A 22,440-nucleotide genomic window follows, 5' to 3' on the forward strand; every position below is an offset into this window, starting at 1 on the left:
GGTATATGATACACCCCAAGCCAAAATGCAACAGTTAAACTGCATACCATGCAGTTACTCGCTAGGTTTACAAAAATTTTAAGGTACATGTACAAAAGGTATGACCCAGACACGAATTGTACAAGGTTTTACTATCATAGATATAAAAGGACAAAGTCAAGGTCAAAGTGATCCGACTTTGGGATATGACACGTCCAAAGACCATGATGCAATTGCCTACTGAGTTTGATAACCCAAAGTTTAAAGCACAAACTTTATGAAATGGACACAAATTGGATAAAGTCAACTATCATAATCATTTCTATGATTTAACCTTTTCTTTGAGTACTTAGAGAAAATTTAAGTATAGTGTTTTATCTATGCCTCCATCTGTTTTATTTGTATTCAATGTCATAGGCATAGATATATAAAAAAATATTTGCTATACATATTTATAACGTGATAAATAAACAAACAAACAATAACCAAAGTTATGCAACGTTTTTAAGCATTAAGAAAGTCATGTTGCTAGAAAACTTAAGACTCATTGTTTTAAACACTTTAAAATATATAAGGTAAAGCACTGTCTATATTACATGGACAAATGATTTTTAATAAGTTCTACAGAATTTGTCTTGGCACACTGTGTTATTCTATGAAGTAGAAGCTGACTTGGCTGCTTTTAATACACTTGACTCTGTAATAAAGTAATCCTTATCCTTGTAACAGTTTGTGTAGTTGTTAATCTTAACACTTAGAAGGCTGTGAACTATCGTTGAGTCAATGTTTTTCTGCTGTCAGTTTGGTTCCACTTGAGCATGCTGAAGGTCCTTATATCCGCATGTGAAATAGCTAGTATTTATTTGTTTATAAATGGTTTTTGGCATCAAAACCTTCCGATCGATGTTTTGACAAAAACAATGCACTTTTCTATCAAAGCCGGTATTTACCTTTACTCATCCTTGACGTGTGACATAGACAGAAGCAATATGATTATCGAGTATTTAATATCATGTCACCTGTTTATTGTTCAATCAAACTATTATCACTTGGTAATTACCCGCCGGCCTGGTCAAAATGTAAACATGTTTCTTAATCAATAATGTCAGTAATACCAGATACTTTCGATACACTCGGGGATTTATGTCTTTAATAACATTTGTAAATATCGTAGTAAAAAATGGCGCCGGAAAATGTTCATTCATGAAATATTTTATACACGGGATTTTTTTCTCATCAACCGGAGGACGGGAGGAGACCCCTGAAACCGGGATTATTGTACTCCCGTCGGGAGGTTCACATGTATGGATCTCACGCATGTCTGGGGAATCCCGTAGGAAACCATACAGGTAAAATAAACATACAAAATTGCTTACAGTTCAAAGTATGCATAATTTATAGAGGTCAAACCTAATACCATTTACAAACGTAAAAATTGAAAAGATTACAATATTCTTAACAATAATAATACTTTTATTTCATGAATAAATGGGAGAGAAAAAAAACAACACCCACCTCGAAATAAATAGCAGGCCCTCTAAATTTTCTATGAATTAAACGTAGAAACTGCTGTCTCATGTAGATTTGTATTGATTTTATACAGGTACAGGTATCGACAGATTGTAGAGCCTTGAATGTGCATATATATAATATTTAGTTTGATTTTAATTTACTGATAACAAAATCAATATCAATACCAATAAAAACAATATTCAAAGATCTAATTACAGTGTTGAATTGGTAACCTTTACGAATAACTGTATATAAACATGTTAAAGGATCGATAAGTTTACCCGGATCGTTTCTAAATGTCGTAAAAATGAGGATGTGCTATCCCGTTTGAAATTAGTTTTCTACAAGAACAACCAAACTTCGAAACCAAATCTTTATATCTATGGAAGATTTAGTAAAGGTTTTAAGTAATTTCTGGTAACGACATCCCTGACTTAATAATTTACCAGTAATACATAGATTACGTTCATTGAAATCCAAAACCTCACAACAGAAACGGGCATAGCGAACGAGTTGTGAAATATAAACACCGTAAAATGGTGCCAAAGGAACATCACCTTCCAAAAAAGAAAAATTAACAAAAGGGAACGAAAAATCGACCCTTTTGTCGTAAATTTTAGCGTAGAGTTTCCCTTGTAAAACTGAAATATCTAAATCTAGGAAAGGATAGTTATTACCGTTTATATTTGATTTATTTGAAGTAAGTTGGTTTGGGTAAATTTCGGCAGTATATTTAGAAAATTGTTGATTATTTAACGAAAAAATATCATCAAGATAACGGTAAGTGTTGTTGAATTCATCAATTAAATGCAATTTAGACGGTTCTTTACTGAGTTTGGTCATAAACTGTGATTCATATCAGTACAAGAACAAGTCTGCTATCAAAAGGGGGCAAGTGGTGCCCATATGAATACCTACAACCTGCCGAAACGTACATAAATATTATCGAGGAGAAAATTAACAGCTTCAATCATCTCATCACACCGCCAGTAAGTATATCTACCATATTTACCTTTCTCATTAGAGAAGAAGGCTTTAAATGAGTTGCAGCAAATATTTTTGCATTCAGGTTTACCAAACGACCATTTAATTAAATAGGAAAACTTTTGTTAAATATGATTGTAGGGAAATGTAGTGTAAAGAGTTGAAAAGTCAAAACTGCCAACAGAATCAAAAGGACCATTAAAAGCACGTAATGTATCTAAAACATCCAAAGAATTTGTTTTACACTCCAAAAATAGTTAATTCCACTATTTTCATATATTTTATTACAAAAGTTAATGGTAATTAAGTTCTTTGATAGTAGTAAAGGAACTAGTTAAAAGCACTTAAAGATTAGTTGTAGAACGCTTACTAGAGGCCGAGATCAAACGATATGTTACTGGTTTTTTGTGCAGTTTAGTTAACCAATACATAGTAGGGACCTTCAAATGTTCAGAAGAGGCCTTAAGCTGTGATGTGGTTATGATATGATGGTTTACTATATGACTCTCTGTGGAGCGCACGGACTTGAATGCATAACGTCCGTGTAGTATTAACGGCATACCACCACCACATTGTTGGCTGCTTTGTCGGCCGGTACAAACACAAACCGCTTTGAAAGTACTTGAAGTTTGTTTCTTATTCTAGAAACATGAGTATTATGTACTCTTTTATTTATTTCTGAATTATTTTCAAAATGTGATATTCGAATATCCAAAACATTCATACATTTATTTAAATGAGAATCAAGAGATTTTTTATCAGATTTTTCTCGTTTACATTAATTTTTACAATACGATGAAAGAGCGTCTTTTGTGACCTGACGACAATGTTTCCAATCTATTTTAGATGGAGAACGATATTTTGGTCCTTTTTTCATTTTGTTTTTCAAAAAGTTTTTAACCTCTCGGTCTTAAACGATATTGAGGTCTCCGTAATAACATGGTCATAGGGATTATATCTAAAATTCTACGATTCACAGCCTAAAGTTAGAGGAGTATTATTTTCTACACTGACGACTGATGTTACTGGCGTATAATTAAAAATAAAACTTTTTTTTTTTGTATGTATACGAAATAATAGGTGGTTCTGTGTTATCAAAATAGGTAAGTATAAAGTTTTGAATGGCAGAATCATTAAATATATGAAATCAATACCTTTGTTAATATATTTAATTTTCAGAAAATGCCGTTTACGATCTTCAGGTTTATCGATAAGCGGGAACAGCCTATGGTGGCAAAAAGCTGTAATTATACGCGAATATTCATAGAGTGGGCTGAAGAACGAGATTGTGTCACACTCCTTACAAATATCATGTAATTTACTTATTGGTATTTGACCCAGTTAACATAATAATTGATGCCTACCATTGTTTTTAAATATAGATAGATCATCAAGTGTATAATTTAAACGATGTTTAATTCGTTGATTTCAATTGATACGTTTTCCATGAGACCTATTATTACGTTGTCTTTTATCAACAATATTGATGATATCAATAGAAGGAGTTTTAGATATGTTCCATTGTCCAAGTATATTGTCACTATTGTCTACAGTCGTTTAATCCAAGACAGTTCGATAATTTTACGGGAATCTTCAAATTGTTTATGCGATTGCTCTTGTTTCTGGATCGTTTCGAGTGGTTGGAATTTTATAAATTTAATATTGTAATTGTGTTTACCTAAATGTTGGTAACTTATACTTGAATTTCTTAGGTTTTCGGAAGCGGTATAGAAGTTCCTGTGTTCGTCTAAAAAGTTCCCGTCCTGTTAATCCTACATATTGTATACCAGATTTTAGTCGTTTAATCCAAGACAGTTCGATAATTTTACGGGAATCTTCAAATTGTTTATGCGATTGCTCTTGTTTCTGGATCGTTTCGAGTGGTTGGAATTTTATAAATTTAATATTGTGATTGTGTTTACCTAAATGTTGGTAACTTATACTTGAATTTCTTAGGTTTTCGGAAGCGGTATAGAAGTTCCTGTGTTCATCTAAAAAGTTCCCGTCCTGTTAATCCTACATATTGTATACCAGATTTCAGCTTTGTTCAAGTACCCAGATAAATGAGGCTTTGAGTTTTTCATGTAATGTCACAGGAAAAGGAAAGCAAAATAGCTCTCCCATTCACTGTTGACCTAACAGTATTGTTAGTCATTTATTGGCATTGAACGGGAATATTTGTGGATATCCACGTCCATTTTTATTTGATAATCTGGCTGCAGCAGCATTGTCACCTTTGACACAATTGTAAAAAAGTGCTAAATTTAGAAGGGGAATTTCGTTTGACGGCGGTTGAATTTATATTTGGAATCAGGTTTTTGGAGCACGTGAATATCCTTGAAGGAGTGGTGTGTTTTGTTTTCTTGCCATTTCGTAAAATCATGATTTATTCAGGGTAATGAAAAAATTGAATGAGGCCGAAAGTCATAACATTGAATAAGGATTACAATAACGGAATATATAAACAATTTATAAAGCAGTCGAAGAGTTCTTACAAAAACTATATTGAACAGCCCGACAGAATGACGTTAACAAAACAAAACAGACATGTAACAAACACTGGTCCGAGAAAACAGTTATATCGTAGTGCATTTATTTAAGACAGAAAACGCAAATTTAAAAAAAGCGCACCTGCTCTATTATAAAAAGATTTTTACAATGTAGTGCATTAGTATTGGGACAAATTATATCAAAATTATGGAAAAGTCTATAGACTGTCACTGAAATAAAGGACAATTTTATGTAGAGGGAGTGTATAAAACAGTTTGAAAGCTTCAGATCTAGACATACTAATTTTTGATGTTTTCAAACTGGACCAGATCACTACTTTACCTACATGCAATGAACTGCTTCGCCGAGCGTAGCTGGATACAACCGCAGAGGTCCAACCCTGAACAGTTGGGGCAAAAGTGGACACAATATTCAAGCTTGATACAGGTCTGAATTTGGATTGTAATTAAATATTTGACACATTATAGGGTTCTGACACAGAATAAATGTAGTCAAAGAACTTGAAATTGGTTATATGATTTGAATTTATATTCAATTGAAGATTTCTTGCTTTTGTGCAATACACTGTGCTGTTGCGCAATACTTAGTAAATCTGTTTTCAGACTATATACAAAGAATTAGCAAAATAAATTGTGACCCCCGATTTTTCTTTGGAAAATTGACAAATTCTTAAATCTTGAGGAAAAAATATTGACCCCCTACAAAAAATTGCCTTCCTTTTGTGGTTTTCAACCTTTTTCTTAAACTTCATAGATATCATACACTTAAACAAAAGTTATTGTTCGGAAACCAAATGTCTTCGGACGACGACGACGCTGACGACGGGGTCGTATAAAAATTACTCCAAATCCCGGACCTAATAAAAGGCAAATAGAGAATGATATAAGAATTCTTAGTAAAACCATAGAAGAGGGCAGGGATAAAATACAGTAAAAGAAATAGAACATTTTTGGATTCATAAAAAAGAATGGCTAACGTAGATCTATCTATATAATTATCTTGTCTTAAGAAGGGATAAATGTACTTTGTATAGAAAAAACCATTCTGATTCAAACATATATTTTTCTGAAACTGACATTAGCAAGATGATTGATTTCATGATTAACAACATAATGTGTTACGTTTGGGGACGTGCTTTTCAACAAATAATCAGCATTCCTATGTGAGCCAAGTTTACTCCTCTTCTTGCCGACTTGTTCCTTTGTTCATATGAAGCAAACTTCAAATAGGACCTTCCTAGGCAGATTGAAAAGCAGCTAGCCTTATTCTTTAACTTCACGTTCCGATATATAGATGATGTTCTCAAACTAAATAATTCAAAGTTTGGTAACTATGTTGAGCTGCTACTATCTCGTCGAACGTGAAATAAAAGATACAACAGATACGGTTAAGTCTAACTCGTGTCTTGCCTTTATATCTTGAAAATAAGGTTCGATTGATAACAAAACCTTTCGACAAAAGAAATGATTTCACCTTCCGAATTGTGAAATTTCTATGAAGCAGCATTCCAAGCGCTGCATATGGAGTATATATCTCCCAGTTGATACGATATTCCATAGCTTGCATTTCCTATCATTGTTTCCTTAATAGAGGGTTGCTGCTTACAAGGAAACTATTAAAACAGGAATTACAAGTGATGAAGTTGAAATCTTTCCTACGACAAAACAATTGCAAATAAATCATTTTTCATACAACATAGTTAGGGTGGTTTCAAAATATAAAAAAAAAATAGACCCTATAATTGTTTGCCTCCTGAATGAGCCACCATTAATTTTTCACACATATTTAAGTAAATACACTTGAATAATCAAATTATTTTTTCTTCTTTCTATACATTCTATCTATTATCTTACGGTCAGCTTATAAACTGAAGGTTTGCCAAATACTGCATGTGCGAGAACATCCGTTAGTTCTCTATATGAATGGAGGATTCATGTTGCACATATAAACAAACACAAGTTTGAGGAAGATGAGTGAAATATTTTATTTCTGGACCAGAAAATAGATATGATACATTTAAAACAACCGCGTTACCTTTTTATCAACATGGCAGCATTTTCTAGTTTAGGTATCAATTTCTATTTAAAACATTTTTTTTCGTAGAAAAACACTCATCAGAGATCCCAAGGTTATAATTTAGAATACCAAACGCATGTTCGCTACAATGGTAGAATTTAGTTCTTTTCATTTGGATTTGTTTTTTTCAGTTCTAAAGAGTATAAGTTTTGATTTTAATGATAAAAAAATGCGCTCTTTTCAGACTTGTTCTTGTACTGTCATGAATCACAGTTTATGACCGAACTCAGTAAAGACCCGTCTAAATTGCATTTAATTGATAAAATCAACAACACTTACCGTTATGGACGGGGATGTTCCTTTGGCACCATCTTACGGTGTTTACATATTACAACTCGTTCGCTATGCCCGTGTCTGTTGTGACGTTTTGGATTTCAATGAACGTAATCTATGTATTACTTACTTTAAATAAAGCTAATACTAACAATGACCACTGCCCTTTCCTCGATCTTGATATCTATATCATTAATGGAAAGCTTAATACTAAAATATATGATAAAAGAGATGATTTTTCATTTCCTATCGTTAATTATCCATTTTTAGATGGTGACGTTCCCTTGTCACCATCTTACGGTGTTTATATATCTCAACTTGTACGATTCGCTCGTTTATGTAACAATGTTTTAGATTTTAACGAGAGAAATTTATGTATTACTGAAAAATTATTACACCAGGGTTTTCGATATCACAAACTAGTCAAAACATTTACTAAATTTTATCATCGGACATCATTCGTAAATATAGCTCAACATGCAGACTTCTTATACGTTCAGGTATTTCACATCCAATTTTTTATGGAAATATTCTTTATAAAGCACAAAAATGTCAGTATTCACCTCTGAAGCTAACAAAACCTTTAAATAGACTTATTAAGAAGGGATATAGTTACGATACTGTTGTCAGGTCATTAAAGATTCCATATTTTGGCGTTAATATTGATTCACTTATAGGGTCTTTGCATCGGCACTAAACACATTTATTTAAAAACCAGTTGTTGGCATGACACGGGTTATGTTCTTCTCATATATGTTATGATGGTATGATTCTAAACCCCTAACGGGAAGGATTGTGCCTGATATTCATATGATGAATACATAATCTTTCAATCAGTTTAATTGAAGTCTGGAGCTGGCATGTCAGTTAACTGCTAGTAGTCTGTTGTTATTTATGTATTATTGTCATTTTGTTTATTTTCTTTGGTTACATCTTCTGACATCAGACTCGGACTTCTCTTGAACTGAATTTTAATGTGCGTATTGTTATGCGTTTACTTTTCTACATTGGCTCGAGGTATAGGGGGAGGGTTGAGATCTCATAAACATGTTTAACCCCGCCACATTTTTGCGCCTGTCCCAAGTCAGGAGCCCCTAGCCTTTGTTAGTCTTGTATTATTTTTAATTTTAGTTTCTTGTGTACAATTTGGAGTTTAGTATGGCGTTCATTATCACTGAACTAGTATATATATTTGTTGAGGGGCCAGCTGAAGGACGCCTCCGGGTGCGGGAATTTCTCGCTGCATTGAAGACCTGTTGGTGACCTTCTGCTGTTGTCTGTTCTATGGTCGGGTTGTTGTCTCTTTGACACATTCCCCATTTCCATTCTCAATTTTATTACTGGTTAATTATTAAGTCAGGGATTTCGTTACCACAAACTACACAAAACCTTTACTAAATTCTTCCATAGAGATGAAGATTTGTTTTTGAAGTTGTGTTGTACCTGTAGAAAACTTATTTCAAACGGGATAGCACATATCCTCATTTTTACGGAGATGTTGTTTACCGAGCCCGGAAATTTAGAAACGATCCGGGTAAACTTATCGATCCGTTGAATAAACTTATTCTAAAAGGTTACCAACTCAACATTGTAATTAGATCTTTGAATATTGTTTTTATTGGTATTAATATTAATTTTGTTATCAGTATATTAAAATCAAACTAAATATTATTTTTATATACATATGCTCCTTAATGGCTCTACAATCTGTTGATACCTGTATCTTGGCATTGTACAAGGTCATGTTTTTCTATGACTGTTTACGACGTCTTTACACTAAATCCATTGGATGTTTGATGTGTACTGATTGGTATTTTAGTCTTAGATGCATGATTGTTTTTTTATTAGTTGTAATTGTCTTTGAACTAGCTGTCAGTAACTGCGAGTACTCTCAGATCTGTACTTTTAGTGTCTTTTTGTTGTGGGGGTGTATAAGTACCCGTCCACGTCCACTCTGTGTTTTTGTTAGATGTATTTCTATTTGTATTCATCTGATGAGTTCAGCCTTTTTCAACTGATTTTTATAGATTGTTCTTATGTTGTACTGTTACACCACTGTCCTAGGTTAGGGGGATGGTTGGCGACTTCAAACAAGTTTAACCCCGCCACATTCTGTATGTGCCTGTCCCAAGTCAGGAGCCTGTAATTCAGTGGTTGTTGTTTGTTGCTGTGTGATATATTTGTTTTTCGTTCATTATTTTGTACATAAATGAGGCCGTTAGTTTTCTCGTTTGAATGGTATTACATTTGGCATTTCGGGGCCTTTTATAGCTGACTTTGCGGTATGGGTTTTGCTAATTGTTGAAGGCCGTACGGTGACCTATAGTTGTTAATTTCTATGTTATTTGGTCTCTTGTGGAGAGTTGTCTCACTGACAATCATACCACATCTTCTTATTTTTATAAAGACAAGTCAGACCAAATCAACTCGAAACAATCTTCAGACATCCCGGGCCACTCTTGAAGACAACTCGGGCCAGTTTAAAAGACAATTCGAACCATTTATGAAGGCAACACAGAAATGTTTGAAAGAGTGTCGTAATGGAGGTATTTTGCCAAATAACGAAAACGGTATTTTTTAACTGTTTTTGACGTTAACGATAAATTTTGGAGCGTGACGATAAAGAACAACTTTGTGAAATAATTTCGATGAAACCATTTGGAACAGATACACTGAAAGATTAACCAAGTTGCCCGTTATGTCCTAATAGGCACAATTAAGGCAATCACAGAGAATAATGTTACATATCCTTCTACTAAAATAGAAACAGCAGATTGAAGTGTTAATATATTTTCTCGTGGGTTTGAAACCACCCCCACTGAAAAATGTTAATTTTCCGTCTATTTTCCGATTTTAAAACGACCTTGAGAGGTGAACATTGACCAGGCTGTTTTTCTTTGTCATTCAAGTATTACCCTATAGTTACAGCAGTCCATTCATGCTAACTGGGAGTATATTGGACTTAAGTGTCTTGCTGGGGAATTATTATTGTCAAGTCAGGTCTGTCTAAATGTCCGTTTTTACGGATTTTTGACAAAACGGTGACCTAGATTTTACAGACTAGATTCCTATTGGCCATATTATACCTCGTTGTGTTCCTGTACCACCTATGCATGCATTTATGATAATAGTTTATACCTACAGTCACTACCAGTTACGTAGTGGCCATCAAAAGATGCCCACCCCTACCTGATTTTGGCTACTTTTCACGTTTTTCCGATTTTGAACTCTTAAACGGCTTTCAAAGTGCCATATTTTCATGAACAGACATCTGAGAAGAGTTTATGGACCATGAACTGCTTGGTTGAAGTCCCTGTTATCATGACAGTTCAGCTGGGGCAGTTCAAAAAAGGTATGGAGGGTCATACGGGCCATCAAAGAATGGTTGTCGCCATCACGCCTACAGGCGGGATTGGGGGCTAAAGGGTTAAATCTAAAATTTGGTTCAACTTTTTGAGTGCATTTGTTTCTAACCCGACATTTTGTCATCGATGACTATCGTTTAGTAGAAGTTAAGCTGGTAGAAATAAATACATCATTTAATGACCTTTATCGACCCGGCGTAGTGACACAGAAATAGGTTACATGCACGCACTGTAAACAAACCGGTAAAAAAGCGGGAAATGAATGACCAGGACTTTAAAAAAACAACAGGTGCTCGTAATTATTTAAACGACAGATGCAAAAACAAATGTATCGTTTATACGTCTCAACGATTAACGATCAACGACTACGCGATTTTGCTCGTACATCGTTAATGTGTACGATGTCAACGTTGACCAAAAAATGTAAGAAACAAATGGATTAAACGACTACGCGCGTAATCGTTTACATCGTTTATGTTAGAAACAAATGCGCTAATACAAATACCAATACCTAATGACCAATTATTTTATGAGTAGGTAAAGCATAAACCTCATATGACATGATACAATGTTAAACCAAAAAGAGAAATGCACGTTTAGTTTATTAAAGTCCTACCAACCGTATAATTTTGGATTAAGTAAGACATGAGATATCACACTCTACAATTTTCAACCAAACAGGACACTCCTTGTTTACAAAATTACCTACACTACTGGAACAATGCCCCGTAGATTGGCCGTGAAAATATCCGTAAAAATGCTGGTGATTTTTACAGTGTTTGTCACGGTTAATTTACGGTGGGCCGTGAAACTTATCCGTGACAATACCGCGGAATGACTGTCATGAAAAGGCTGTGAAAAGGCCGTGAAGAGGTGCCACCTGAAAACTTGGGTGAAAAGACCGTAGAAACCCTGTGAAAAAAAAATGTACACCGTGAAAAAGTCGTGATAATGCATTATGTGCCCATTGTGAAAAGACCGTGAAATGTAGATATAGTACAGTATATGCCTTTATTTGTCGTGAAAAGGCCGTGAAAACTTGGGTAAAGAGACCGTAGAAACCCTGTGAAAAACAAAAATGTACACCGTGAAAAAGTCGTGATAAATTATGTGCCCATTGTGAAAAGACCGTGAAATGTACATGTACTACTGTGATAAACAGCCATTCACTGATTGTGAAAACTCCTGTAAAATGTTAAATGTATTTTTCAGGCCATAATTTAACATAAAATTTAAATGCTGTTTTAATCAAGTGAAGTGAAATGCCTGAAAACCTAGTGTAAACATCTACAGCCAACTTATTTAAGTACAATGCAAGTGAGACTATGAAAAACCATATTAAAACGATGTATTTTTTTTAGTAATAATTGTGACAAAGAATAAAAATATTAATTTTAATAGAACTGTAGTAATTACATGTATGTAAAGAAAACATAAAAGCACACAAATGTCAATGTGATTAAGTAGCTAAAGTCAGCTGTAACATGTATTGTAGAAATTTTGTACATCTCTTGGGTCTGATTTTACCACTTCATCAATATTTGTCTAATGTAATCCTTCACTTCACCATGTTCACTGCCCTTTTGAATAACTATTCCAGAAAAACATTTATAGAAGTTCCTGTTAATTCCCAGGAAATACTTTTAACTGAAAAGCTCTTTTTTCCAACTGGATTCCTGAACTATTTTATATAAAGACTGCTATATCCTTTTGCTCTTCATTCCTAGAATAAATATAAAAGAAACATTACATATATTATACATGTATATAAAAAAAACTATTTTTATATTCAAATTAATTTTTGGCATTTATGTTCATAAATGTACTTAAAACAGCTACAATATTATTCCATGCAATACACGACTTCACGGTTAATGACCCCATATTGAATAGGGGGCAGATTTTCATACTGGAGGTGAAAATGGTATGAAAAATACTAAAAAAACATCATTGAAACAGAACAGCCACTTGGAAACATGCATAGGTTTTCCCATATTTTCATACCATTTTCCAGAAAATCTGCCCCCTATCCAATATATATGGCATCATTAGTTAACAAAGTTCTGTATTTCATCTTATATTATTTTTTTTAGATTTTTTTAAAGGCTAAAGACACTTTTAAGACAGACTATTAAATTTAAATGTTTCTTTGAAGTAATAATATGTATGACTAAAGTCAAACTTGTCTAGACTAAGTGGCCGTAATGAGTCACAGCTATTTATTTTACAGGGGGCCAGGGGCGTAGCAACTTTTACTGCAGGCACATTCGCCATACCAATTATTTTTTAAACACCTCATTGCCATACCAATTATTCTTATGATATGGCACAAACCCTTCTAGAAAGGACATTTTGCCGTAAAAATATTAAATACTTTCCCTGCTACGCCTCTGATTAATCCCTTTTGAACTCTGTGTCCCGACGGCCAAGTCAGAAAATACTTAAATAGCTCCCGACACATTCAAAAGGGGGTTACGCCTCTGATTATCAGAGTGAACTCCATTTCAGAGATACTTATTGCTATTATAATCATTTCCAATTATCTATGTCTATGTCTACGTAGTGTACTGTACGTAAATGTCTTTTTTTTATGTGGCCAGTGTGGGGGAAAAGGACCCCCCCCCCTTTTTTCCCCAAATACATAAACAAAACAAAACCGTAATCGTATTTAAAGGATCCGGTAAGTCTTAGAAAACATTAACCAAAATGATTAAAGGAATCATGTGCAACAACCTCAAATATAAGTGAATATATCACATGCATTTTTGCGCGGTTTCTGCAAATTAAGGGGGCTCGCGGGTTCAAATTTTCGCGCCAACTGCGCAGGAAGTTGCGCATCGATATCGCAAGTCATCCTATTGTCGTAATTGTCAATAATAATTAATTTTGATTATTATAAATAATCTATTTGATTTAAATATATAACAAAAGAATGTTGTTATCGAAAACTGTAATTCTAGAATTTTACAAACAAATTTATTGCTATTTTCATTGTTGCAAATGCACTTCCGTTTTGTGGTAATGGCATGATCTTCTCGGCGTGAGAAGATAAACACAAGATAAATCACAATAATCGAACACGTGGGCTGCTTTTCATGAATACTGAAATAAAGATCGAAAATATTAGAACACGATCTTCATTTTAGTAGCTTATGAAGCAGTTTCACACTTGCTTTACACTAGAAAAGGACCCGGAAATATGCGTAAAATGTATGTAATATTTTGTAAACAAACAAGGAATATAAATGTAAGGGACTTATCATTTTTTACCTGGGAGGGGGGCTGGTCATTTTGAAATCAAAAATACAAAATTTCTTGATCCCCCCATAATATTTCACTATTTTTATATGATCCCCCCTGTGAAAACATTTTAAAAAATGTGATCCCCCTCTATTAAACATGCCAAAATTTAAACATGCAAAACACTTATCATTTTATTTCACGAACATGTTGAAAATGAAATATTCTCAGTGGATTGAGTCCAAAAACATATTTGAGGGAAAATTGCCTTGAAATAGGGCTCTTCCTGTGGCCACTATGGGTATAATGGGTCTTCAACACAGCGAGAAAATCCAGCCCCTGGAGGCTGGGTCCAGTTAGCCCCTAAATAATAATGTATTGTCCAGGGAAAATGGACGTCACACTTAACGCCAAAACATATAAATGAACCAAAAATTAAAATACATACAAGACTAAAAAAGACTAGAATTTCATGACTTGGGACAGGGTAAGGCGCAAACAATATTTCAGCGAGGTTAAACATGTTTTGTCAGATGTTAACCCTCCACTGTCTGTAACCAATGCGGAATAAGCAAAAACACAGCAATACCCACACTAAAATGAGTGATGCTCATTGTACAATGTACTTGTGGTAAATGTTATGACACATTTTTTACAGACCACTTATATATATAATTAGGGTCAAGGAGTCGTTTTCACATTAACATGGTTAATCTTACAACTAAGATCGATAGTACAATGTAATTCATGGTGTGTTGACTAAATCACCATTTAGTTGCAACTTGGCAATTGTGTTATATATAAAAAAGAAGATGTGGTATGATTGCCAATGAGACAACTCTCCACAAGACCAAATGACACAGAAATAATCAACTATAGGTCACCGTACGACCTTCAACAATGAGCAAAGCCCATACCGCATATATAAAGTCAGCTATAAAAGGCCCCGGAATGACAAATGTAAAACAATTCAAACGAGAAAACTAACGGCCTAATTTATGTACAAAAAATTAACCAATAACAAAAATGTGACACATCAACAAACGACAACCACTGAATTACAGGCTCCTGACTTGGGACAGGCACATACATACAGAATGTTGTCTACATCAGACACCATAAGTAAATTAATACAAATGACTATTTGACTTTTCGGGGGAAAAGGCAGGAGTTTCTTTTGCAAACAGAATTTTCATTTACTCTGTTGTTAGTTTAGATTATTAGTCCCCTACCGACGAAGTCGAATGGGACTTTTGGTTTGCACTCTGTCAGTCTGTCTGTCCATCCATCAGTAACCCCACCACCCTCTTTTTTCTAAAATTCTGGATCCCTCCTGTAGATTATTCATGTAAAACTTGGCACATATCATACTGTGTTGATTATTTAATGATAACATGGATAAGGTGAGGTGCATATTGAACTATATATTTCAAACAATTTACTGTTGTATTAAAATTTTGTTCTCTTTGTTAAATTTTATGTCAAATGTCTTAATCAATAAAGTTATATCAGTATGTGTTTTGCTAGAACAGTGCACTTTTCATGGACAGAATTAAAAAGTTAGATTAATTCAAATCGGGCTATGCTTATAAATTAGTTGGAATTGAAAAAGGGGGGTACATGTAATAGTTCTTATAATTATTTTCAAAGTGGCAAAATGTAAAAGGTTATTCAGGTTATTTCATTGATTCGTTACTTTTATAATTTCTTTACTACATACAAATGAATGTACATTTTTTGTATTTTTTAACATATGGGAAGTGAACGGCCATACTTTGAGTTAGAGCTGGTAGATATTCTATGATTTTAATATATATTTTTGCCCAAAAGTAGAACATTAAAAAAAAAAAGATGTGGTATGATATCCAATAAAACAAAAAAACAAATGACACAGAAATTAACAACAATAGGTCACTGTACCGCATTCGACAATGAGCAAAGCCCATACCACATAGTCAGCTTTAAAAGGCCTGTAAAAATTTAATTGAGAAGGTGCAAGTCTAGTGTGTTTTTTTATATTTTCATTTACCAGGTATTGTCTGAAAAAAATGCAGGTAACAAAATGTTACAAATATGTTTCTAGAATTTCGAAAAAAGGAGCAAAAGCCTTCCCAAACTAGGCAACGGTTGAAGTGGGACATGTAAAAAGGCTATGAATTAACCATATATGTACGTCCCCTAAATCCACCTCTTTAAAATAATGAAATAATTTTATTTTCAAACTGAATAGACAGGTATTTGCATAACTGATTATACATAACAGGATTTTTAAAAATTGGCACACTTTGAAAAGAAAATCAAAAGGTTATATGAATAGAATAAACCTGTGAAGTTGGCCTGCTACTAATCAAACCATGCAATTCAACACTTTTAAATAAGTTATTTTTTGGGGGGAATTTATTGAATGTAAATGAGTTATTTATGGGAACTGAAATTTGATCATAAATGAGTACTTTTGTCACAATACTGCATGTTGTTATTTATATTTATTTGAAAAAGTTACCAAGATTGGAATTTATTATGCCCTGCCACAAATGTGGATGGATTATATAGATTGATACTAGTATACCTTTGTCAGTCCATAAGTATGTACATCCCTTTCCAGTAAAGTTTTGCATTCATCTCTATTTCTCAGTATTTAATGGTAATATATCACTGATATTTTTTCTCCACAGACATCTTGTATACTAGTAATGCTAGTAGTACTATACATTACTTGAGTCACTTTGACCTACATTTATTGCTTTTGTGTCTTTGGTTAAGTCTTGTGTTTAGGTTCATTTCACAGAAACCTATTGTGATATATCATCACTACAGTATTCTTTAATGATACCACACAGGTCATCAACAATTTGATTACTGTGACCTACATTTAATGGCAGGACATCCTGTGTCTTATAGACACATTTTCTATTTAATACAAATCTAATAACACACTATTTAACCTGAAATTTTTTATGTATGTAATTTCAAAAGCATAAAACGGATAAATTGACAGATATAACAAAAGGATTATATGGCGGGTGTATCAGGTTCAACTATCTCATGTGTTAATTTTTATACATAAACAAGTACTAGGAAATGAAAGAAGAATTTGTCTATGTCAAACTTAGATATGCTCCTGTAATAATTCCATTATACAACAAACATAGAAGCTGTCCTGTGTGCCAAATTTGTCAGCATTGTGTTTAAAATTTCAAATATATATTAAAAGGTGGGATTTACGGGGCATGATTGCCACTGAGAAAACTTGCCACCAGAGACCAAAAGAGATAGAAGTTAAGAGATATATGGCCTTCAACAATGAGCCAATTCCATACCGTTTGGCAAGCTATAAAACCAAATGACAAATGTAAGGCAATTCAAACATGTCAAAACAGCCTGATTTATGTACAAAACACCAATAAAATAAAAATGCCTTGCAAAGTTTCATCAAAATTGGAATACTAATGTTAGAGGTCCCTGAGGTGGGATATTTATTGCAGATGAGGGATACCTCTTGTAAACTGAAAAATCAGTTTAAGTCAGGTGTCTGAGTGAGCAAGTTTTATTACAATCAAGCAAGAGATACTAAAATTATCAACTGAAACCAGTGGTATTAAACAAGTGAACGAGCAGACAAACTAAGAACTATTTGCCTCAGGGATTCCATAGTCCATATAAATATACAGGTTCTAAAAACAAACACACCCCTATTGTAATAGATACTGCCTGATCATTTTTCAAATAGTTTGGTATTGAATTTGAACTGAAAATTTAAAAAAATCCCAAAAATTAGTGATTTTCCATTTTGACTGCTGGTTGCCATGGCAACCGATATGCAAATCAACTGTTTGGAAATGTTATATATATTATATATGGTCTTACATGTATAGAGGGTATAACAAGTTTTTATAACCAGGTCTCTCTATATCTGGTCTCAAAATTAGAAAAATCTGTAAAAGACAGAGTTATCTCCCTTTTTGAAAAAATGCTCATTATTTTTAATGATGTACATTTTTTGTCTTAACTAGACGGTGACTTGTTGATTTTATTTTTTATTATTTAAAAAGACTATTTCAGCAACAGAAAAAACACAAACATTAAAAAATCCTATATTAGGTTTCATGAGAAATTCTTCAAAAAAGATGGCTATGCATTCATTTCCCTATCATTTCTATAGTAATCTTGAATGAAAACCAATAAACTTGAACCCTTCAAAAAAATTTAACTAGACGGTGAACCCATTTTTTTATTTTTATTTTCCACTTAATATATGATAAAGTTCATTTATAAAAAGTATTAGCCAAATCCTATATTAGATATTTATACCACCCAGCCACCTTTACCTTCGGCGTCTCTCAAATTTCCTACCTAGCCTGCGGAAATGTTACAATTACTCTAAAAGAAACACGAATCCGGATACGGTCTGATATTCCGGGAAGTTCTCATTTTTACATGTTTCGGTTCCAATTAAAATTAATGTTTACATTGTTTATAATAATGTACAGACGAGAAGCAAAATACTTTTCTTTAAATACAAAATATTTATTGGCACAAAGTCATTAATTATAACAATGAATGGTTCCATTGAAAAGTCAGTCCTGTACAGTAGTATTGCATATAATAATATTTAAACAGACATATATTTATAATGACAAGTTTATAGGATATTTAGAAAAATGTGAGTGGAAATAATTAGACCATATTACAATAATCACATGCGATGTTTTAAATTTGAATTAGGATAAGAAAAAATTGACATGAAAAAATATCACGGCTTTTTCACTGGTTTCAACAACCAGTGAAAAGGCCGTGATATTTTTTATTAAGCATGAAAGGACAAATTATCACGGCCTTTTCACGGGATATTGAAATTTCACGGTCTTTTTCTAACATCAAATATTTTTCACGGCCTTTAGAAATATTTTTTTTACAAAAGTCACGGGGTATTTTCACGGGGTTTTCACGGCCCTGTGATATTTCACAGACATTTCACGGCCTTTTCATGTGCTGTTGTTACAGTAGTGCTAATAGAACGAATATTTTTAAATTACAGAAGGTATATGTTTATCAAATCATTAAAGCATTTCTTAAACGGTATACCTATCTTTTCGATTTTTTTTACATTTGATCATGGTGTTTTCTGTCCTCTTAAATGCATATATATGTAGATATAATTTGTATTTTTTCTTAAATATACTCTTGCTTTTCCTTTAGTTTTATTTCATTTTTTTAATCTATATTTTTGGCTATTGAATTTTATTTGCTCCAGACTGATGCGTATTCTCCTTCCGTAATTCCGTAAAATATTCATGTTTTGAACAGTTATAGATATCTACATAGTTCAACATGGTTGTGTTATATCCAAGAAACATTGTAATGTCATAATAGCAACTTAATGTAATTTCCCATGTGATGAAACGAACAATGCCATTTATATTGGATAATGCCAATGCTGTTTCAACAGACTAGATATAATAAAACTTGTATACATAAAAGATGTTTTAACGTAATCATATATGTGTTCTAAATGTGGAAATACATTTTCCTTTCAATGATTAAAACTATATATTAACTCTACAGAAAAATTAGTGAAAAAAAAGTTGACTATTTACTTCTGTGAACTAATTTTCTAATTCAAAATAAAATCATTTGGCGACATTGGTACATTCCAAATGGGTGTTTGAATTAAACAAGTAAACCTCTCCATGATTTATTTATGAAAAATCTAAAAAAAAACTGCAACTTGAAAAACTCAGTAAAGATACGTCTTATCATTAATAAGACTTTTCCTTACCTTGATTATATTTTTACTCTTTATGATCAAGAATTTGATTATATTGCTGCACAAATTTGACAAAGGGAACTCGATTTAAATAAATCTAATATTAATAACAATAGTTGTCCTTTTCGAAATTTTGATATTTCATTTTCACAGGGGAAAATCAAATTAATAATTTACGACAAAAGACACGATTTTATTATTTTTAATTTTCCTGTTTTGGGCGGTGATGTTTGTTTCACAAATACAAATATTTTAATTTAAAGTTTTACTATAGCTGTAGAAATCTTATTAAAACGGTGTATTACATCCTATTTTTAACGTTAAAGGTGCCAATTTTACTGCTCCAGATGAGCATGTTGACAATAAATATCTCGTCAGTGATTCTTGAGGCCAAAATATTTGTAAATCTAAGCCTTATTTAAAAATTGAAGAGGTGATAAAACCAAAGAGACAAAAAGTAGATCCTGTGAATAAACTTATTCTTAAAATTTCAGACACCGTATTCATATCTATGAATATTGTTTTAATCAGTACTTATATTTATTTTGTTTTTGATAAATTAAAACATAACTAAATACGTATTGCTATAAATTACGTTTCTACATCCTGTCAGTATTATGTTGGGACGACAAAATTGCAAAAATAAAATGACAGAATTGCACAACATCATTCTTTTCTCAGACTGTTTATGTTAAAATTAAGAATATAAATTTAAAGTGCTAGTAGATATGAAATATAATTCAAGAATCATAAAACTAATAAATAAATGCATAAAACACACATATATAATTTTTACCAGTGAATATGAACAATATCGCAACCAAATGTTGAATTTATATCAACCAATAAGATGAGTGTTACGAGAATTGAAAACAATCTGAAAGCAAACAATAAGACGATATATTTGTCATTGCTTCAAATGACAAAAAACCCGCTTACCTAAAGTTTTATCCTTTTCTTTTATTTATCTATTTATCATATCAGTATACTATTCTGTTTCAGACATCGATTAAAATAAAAAAGAAAAGTTGGCTGCTAAAAAACAAATTAAACCAAACCAAAACAATTTCACGAAATGCTTGGCACTTTACTCTTGTGATTACTACCCATTAAACCCATACGTTATGTATAATACACCTGAATGCACCTCTGATGAGTTGAACTAAAATTCAGTTGTCAAGAGAATTAATAATTGACTTATTTGTTCACGTCATATGTATCTACACTTATACCTAGACGATGTGTAATAACAATAAAACAATGTTTAATCGTTTCCTATAAAAATGCTACTTCAACAAAAGTATTTCTACACAGTTTTATTCTGTTTTATGATTGTCTGAAAAATATAAAACCTCTACATTATAAATGATAACCAAACGGTTATTGATCCCATATTACTTATAGTTCATTGATTTCACAATGTTAAATCTTCACAGTAACACAAATGTTTCATAGTTTTAAAGGATATACAATGTGATTGGTTATTATATCTATTGGTTCGACTAACGTCACCTAGAAGCGTCAGTTCATTGTTTTTGCTACTAACTGTACCTTCAAATAAGGAATGACCAGGGATAGTTTCGATTAAAACAACGTAACGTTGTTCGGATTCAACCTCTGGTTGATAAAACAGATTCAACAAAGTCTTTCTACTAAAGTCTTCTCTGTGTTCTAAACCCGTTTTGATTTCCTGGGCTTCTTTAACTTGATACAAAGATAAATTTGAGCATTTGTCTTTAAATTGTGCAAGTTTAATGTTAATTGAATTCACAATAAACTTTCCTATATTTATCATACGAGTATTTACTGACACGTTGTGTGATGTATAACATGCACAAAAATGTTCTGCTATAGCAGCGTCAGAACATGACCTATCTTTTGGTATCTCCCTTAAAAGACTTATCCCTCTCGGATACGGTCTTTTCATAAATTCCTCAGAAAACGTAAAATTTTCATTAAGTATGTCCACGAAAGTTTCATGCAAATCAAATGGTGACGTTAACTTATTTTCGTTGTCTTTTAAATTTGTATGTATATGAGGGTATTTCTTCTTAATTTGTTTAGGAATAACAATGCTTAACCATGGCATACGCTCTTCTATTCTTCCAATGGCTGTATTTCGAATTTCATCCGTCCTAGGACCATGATCTCCAAACAAAATAAAAATTGTATTCTTGAAAAGTCCTTCTTTATAAAAATATTGAATCATTTGTTCTATATCATCATCGGCAAGTTCTAAGAAATTCATATAATCATGCCCTATCTCTGTTAACCATGACAATCCAAATTTCCGATATCCTTTATAAGTTGATACAAAGTTTTTATAGTGATCTATATGTATTGCATGTTTTGGACGACTTTTATAACAAAGAGATGAATATTTTCTCATTTTAATATCTTTATCTTCCAGGAACATAAACACTTGGTCCAAATTCGATTGCACTGGGTGCAATTTTTTCCTTGCTACGTAGTACGGTCTAAGGTAATGATCTACCGGAGAATCTTTAAAACCCTTTTGCATATAATTAAACATGCTTATTTCTGGGAAATCTTCACTGAACATTGTAACATATCCTTTTTGGGAAAAGTTTTTCCATATAAAAGGGTAATTATCGGTGAATTCTTTCCTAGGGTCTAACTTCGGTAGTTCATTGCTGTACGCAGTTTTTCCGGTCAATGATGCAATCAGGTTTGGATATGTGATTGCTGCAATACTTGTGTAGCCTTTGAAAG

General features: G+C 32.7%; 1 protein-coding gene across 1 annotated transcript; it reads right to left on the reverse strand.

Annotated features, from left to right (window-relative positions):
• Positions 1-21,008: 21,008 nt before the first annotated feature.
• On the reverse strand, positions 21,009-22,440 carry LOC127716421 (uncharacterized). Its single transcript, XM_052222615.1, has one exon. The coding sequence runs from the start codon at positions 22,268-22,270 to the stop codon at positions 21,122-21,124; it is 1,149 nt and encodes a 382-aa protein (XP_052078575.1). The 5' UTR covers positions 22,271-22,440; the 3' UTR covers positions 21,009-21,121.

This window comes from Mytilus californianus, unplaced genomic scaffold (genome assembly GCF_021869535.1).
Source record: "Mytilus californianus isolate M0D057914Y unplaced genomic scaffold, xbMytCali1.0.p SCAF_9, whole genome shotgun sequence".
NCBI classification, from domain to species: Eukaryota; Metazoa; Mollusca; class Bivalvia; order Mytilida; family Mytilidae; genus Mytilus; species Mytilus californianus.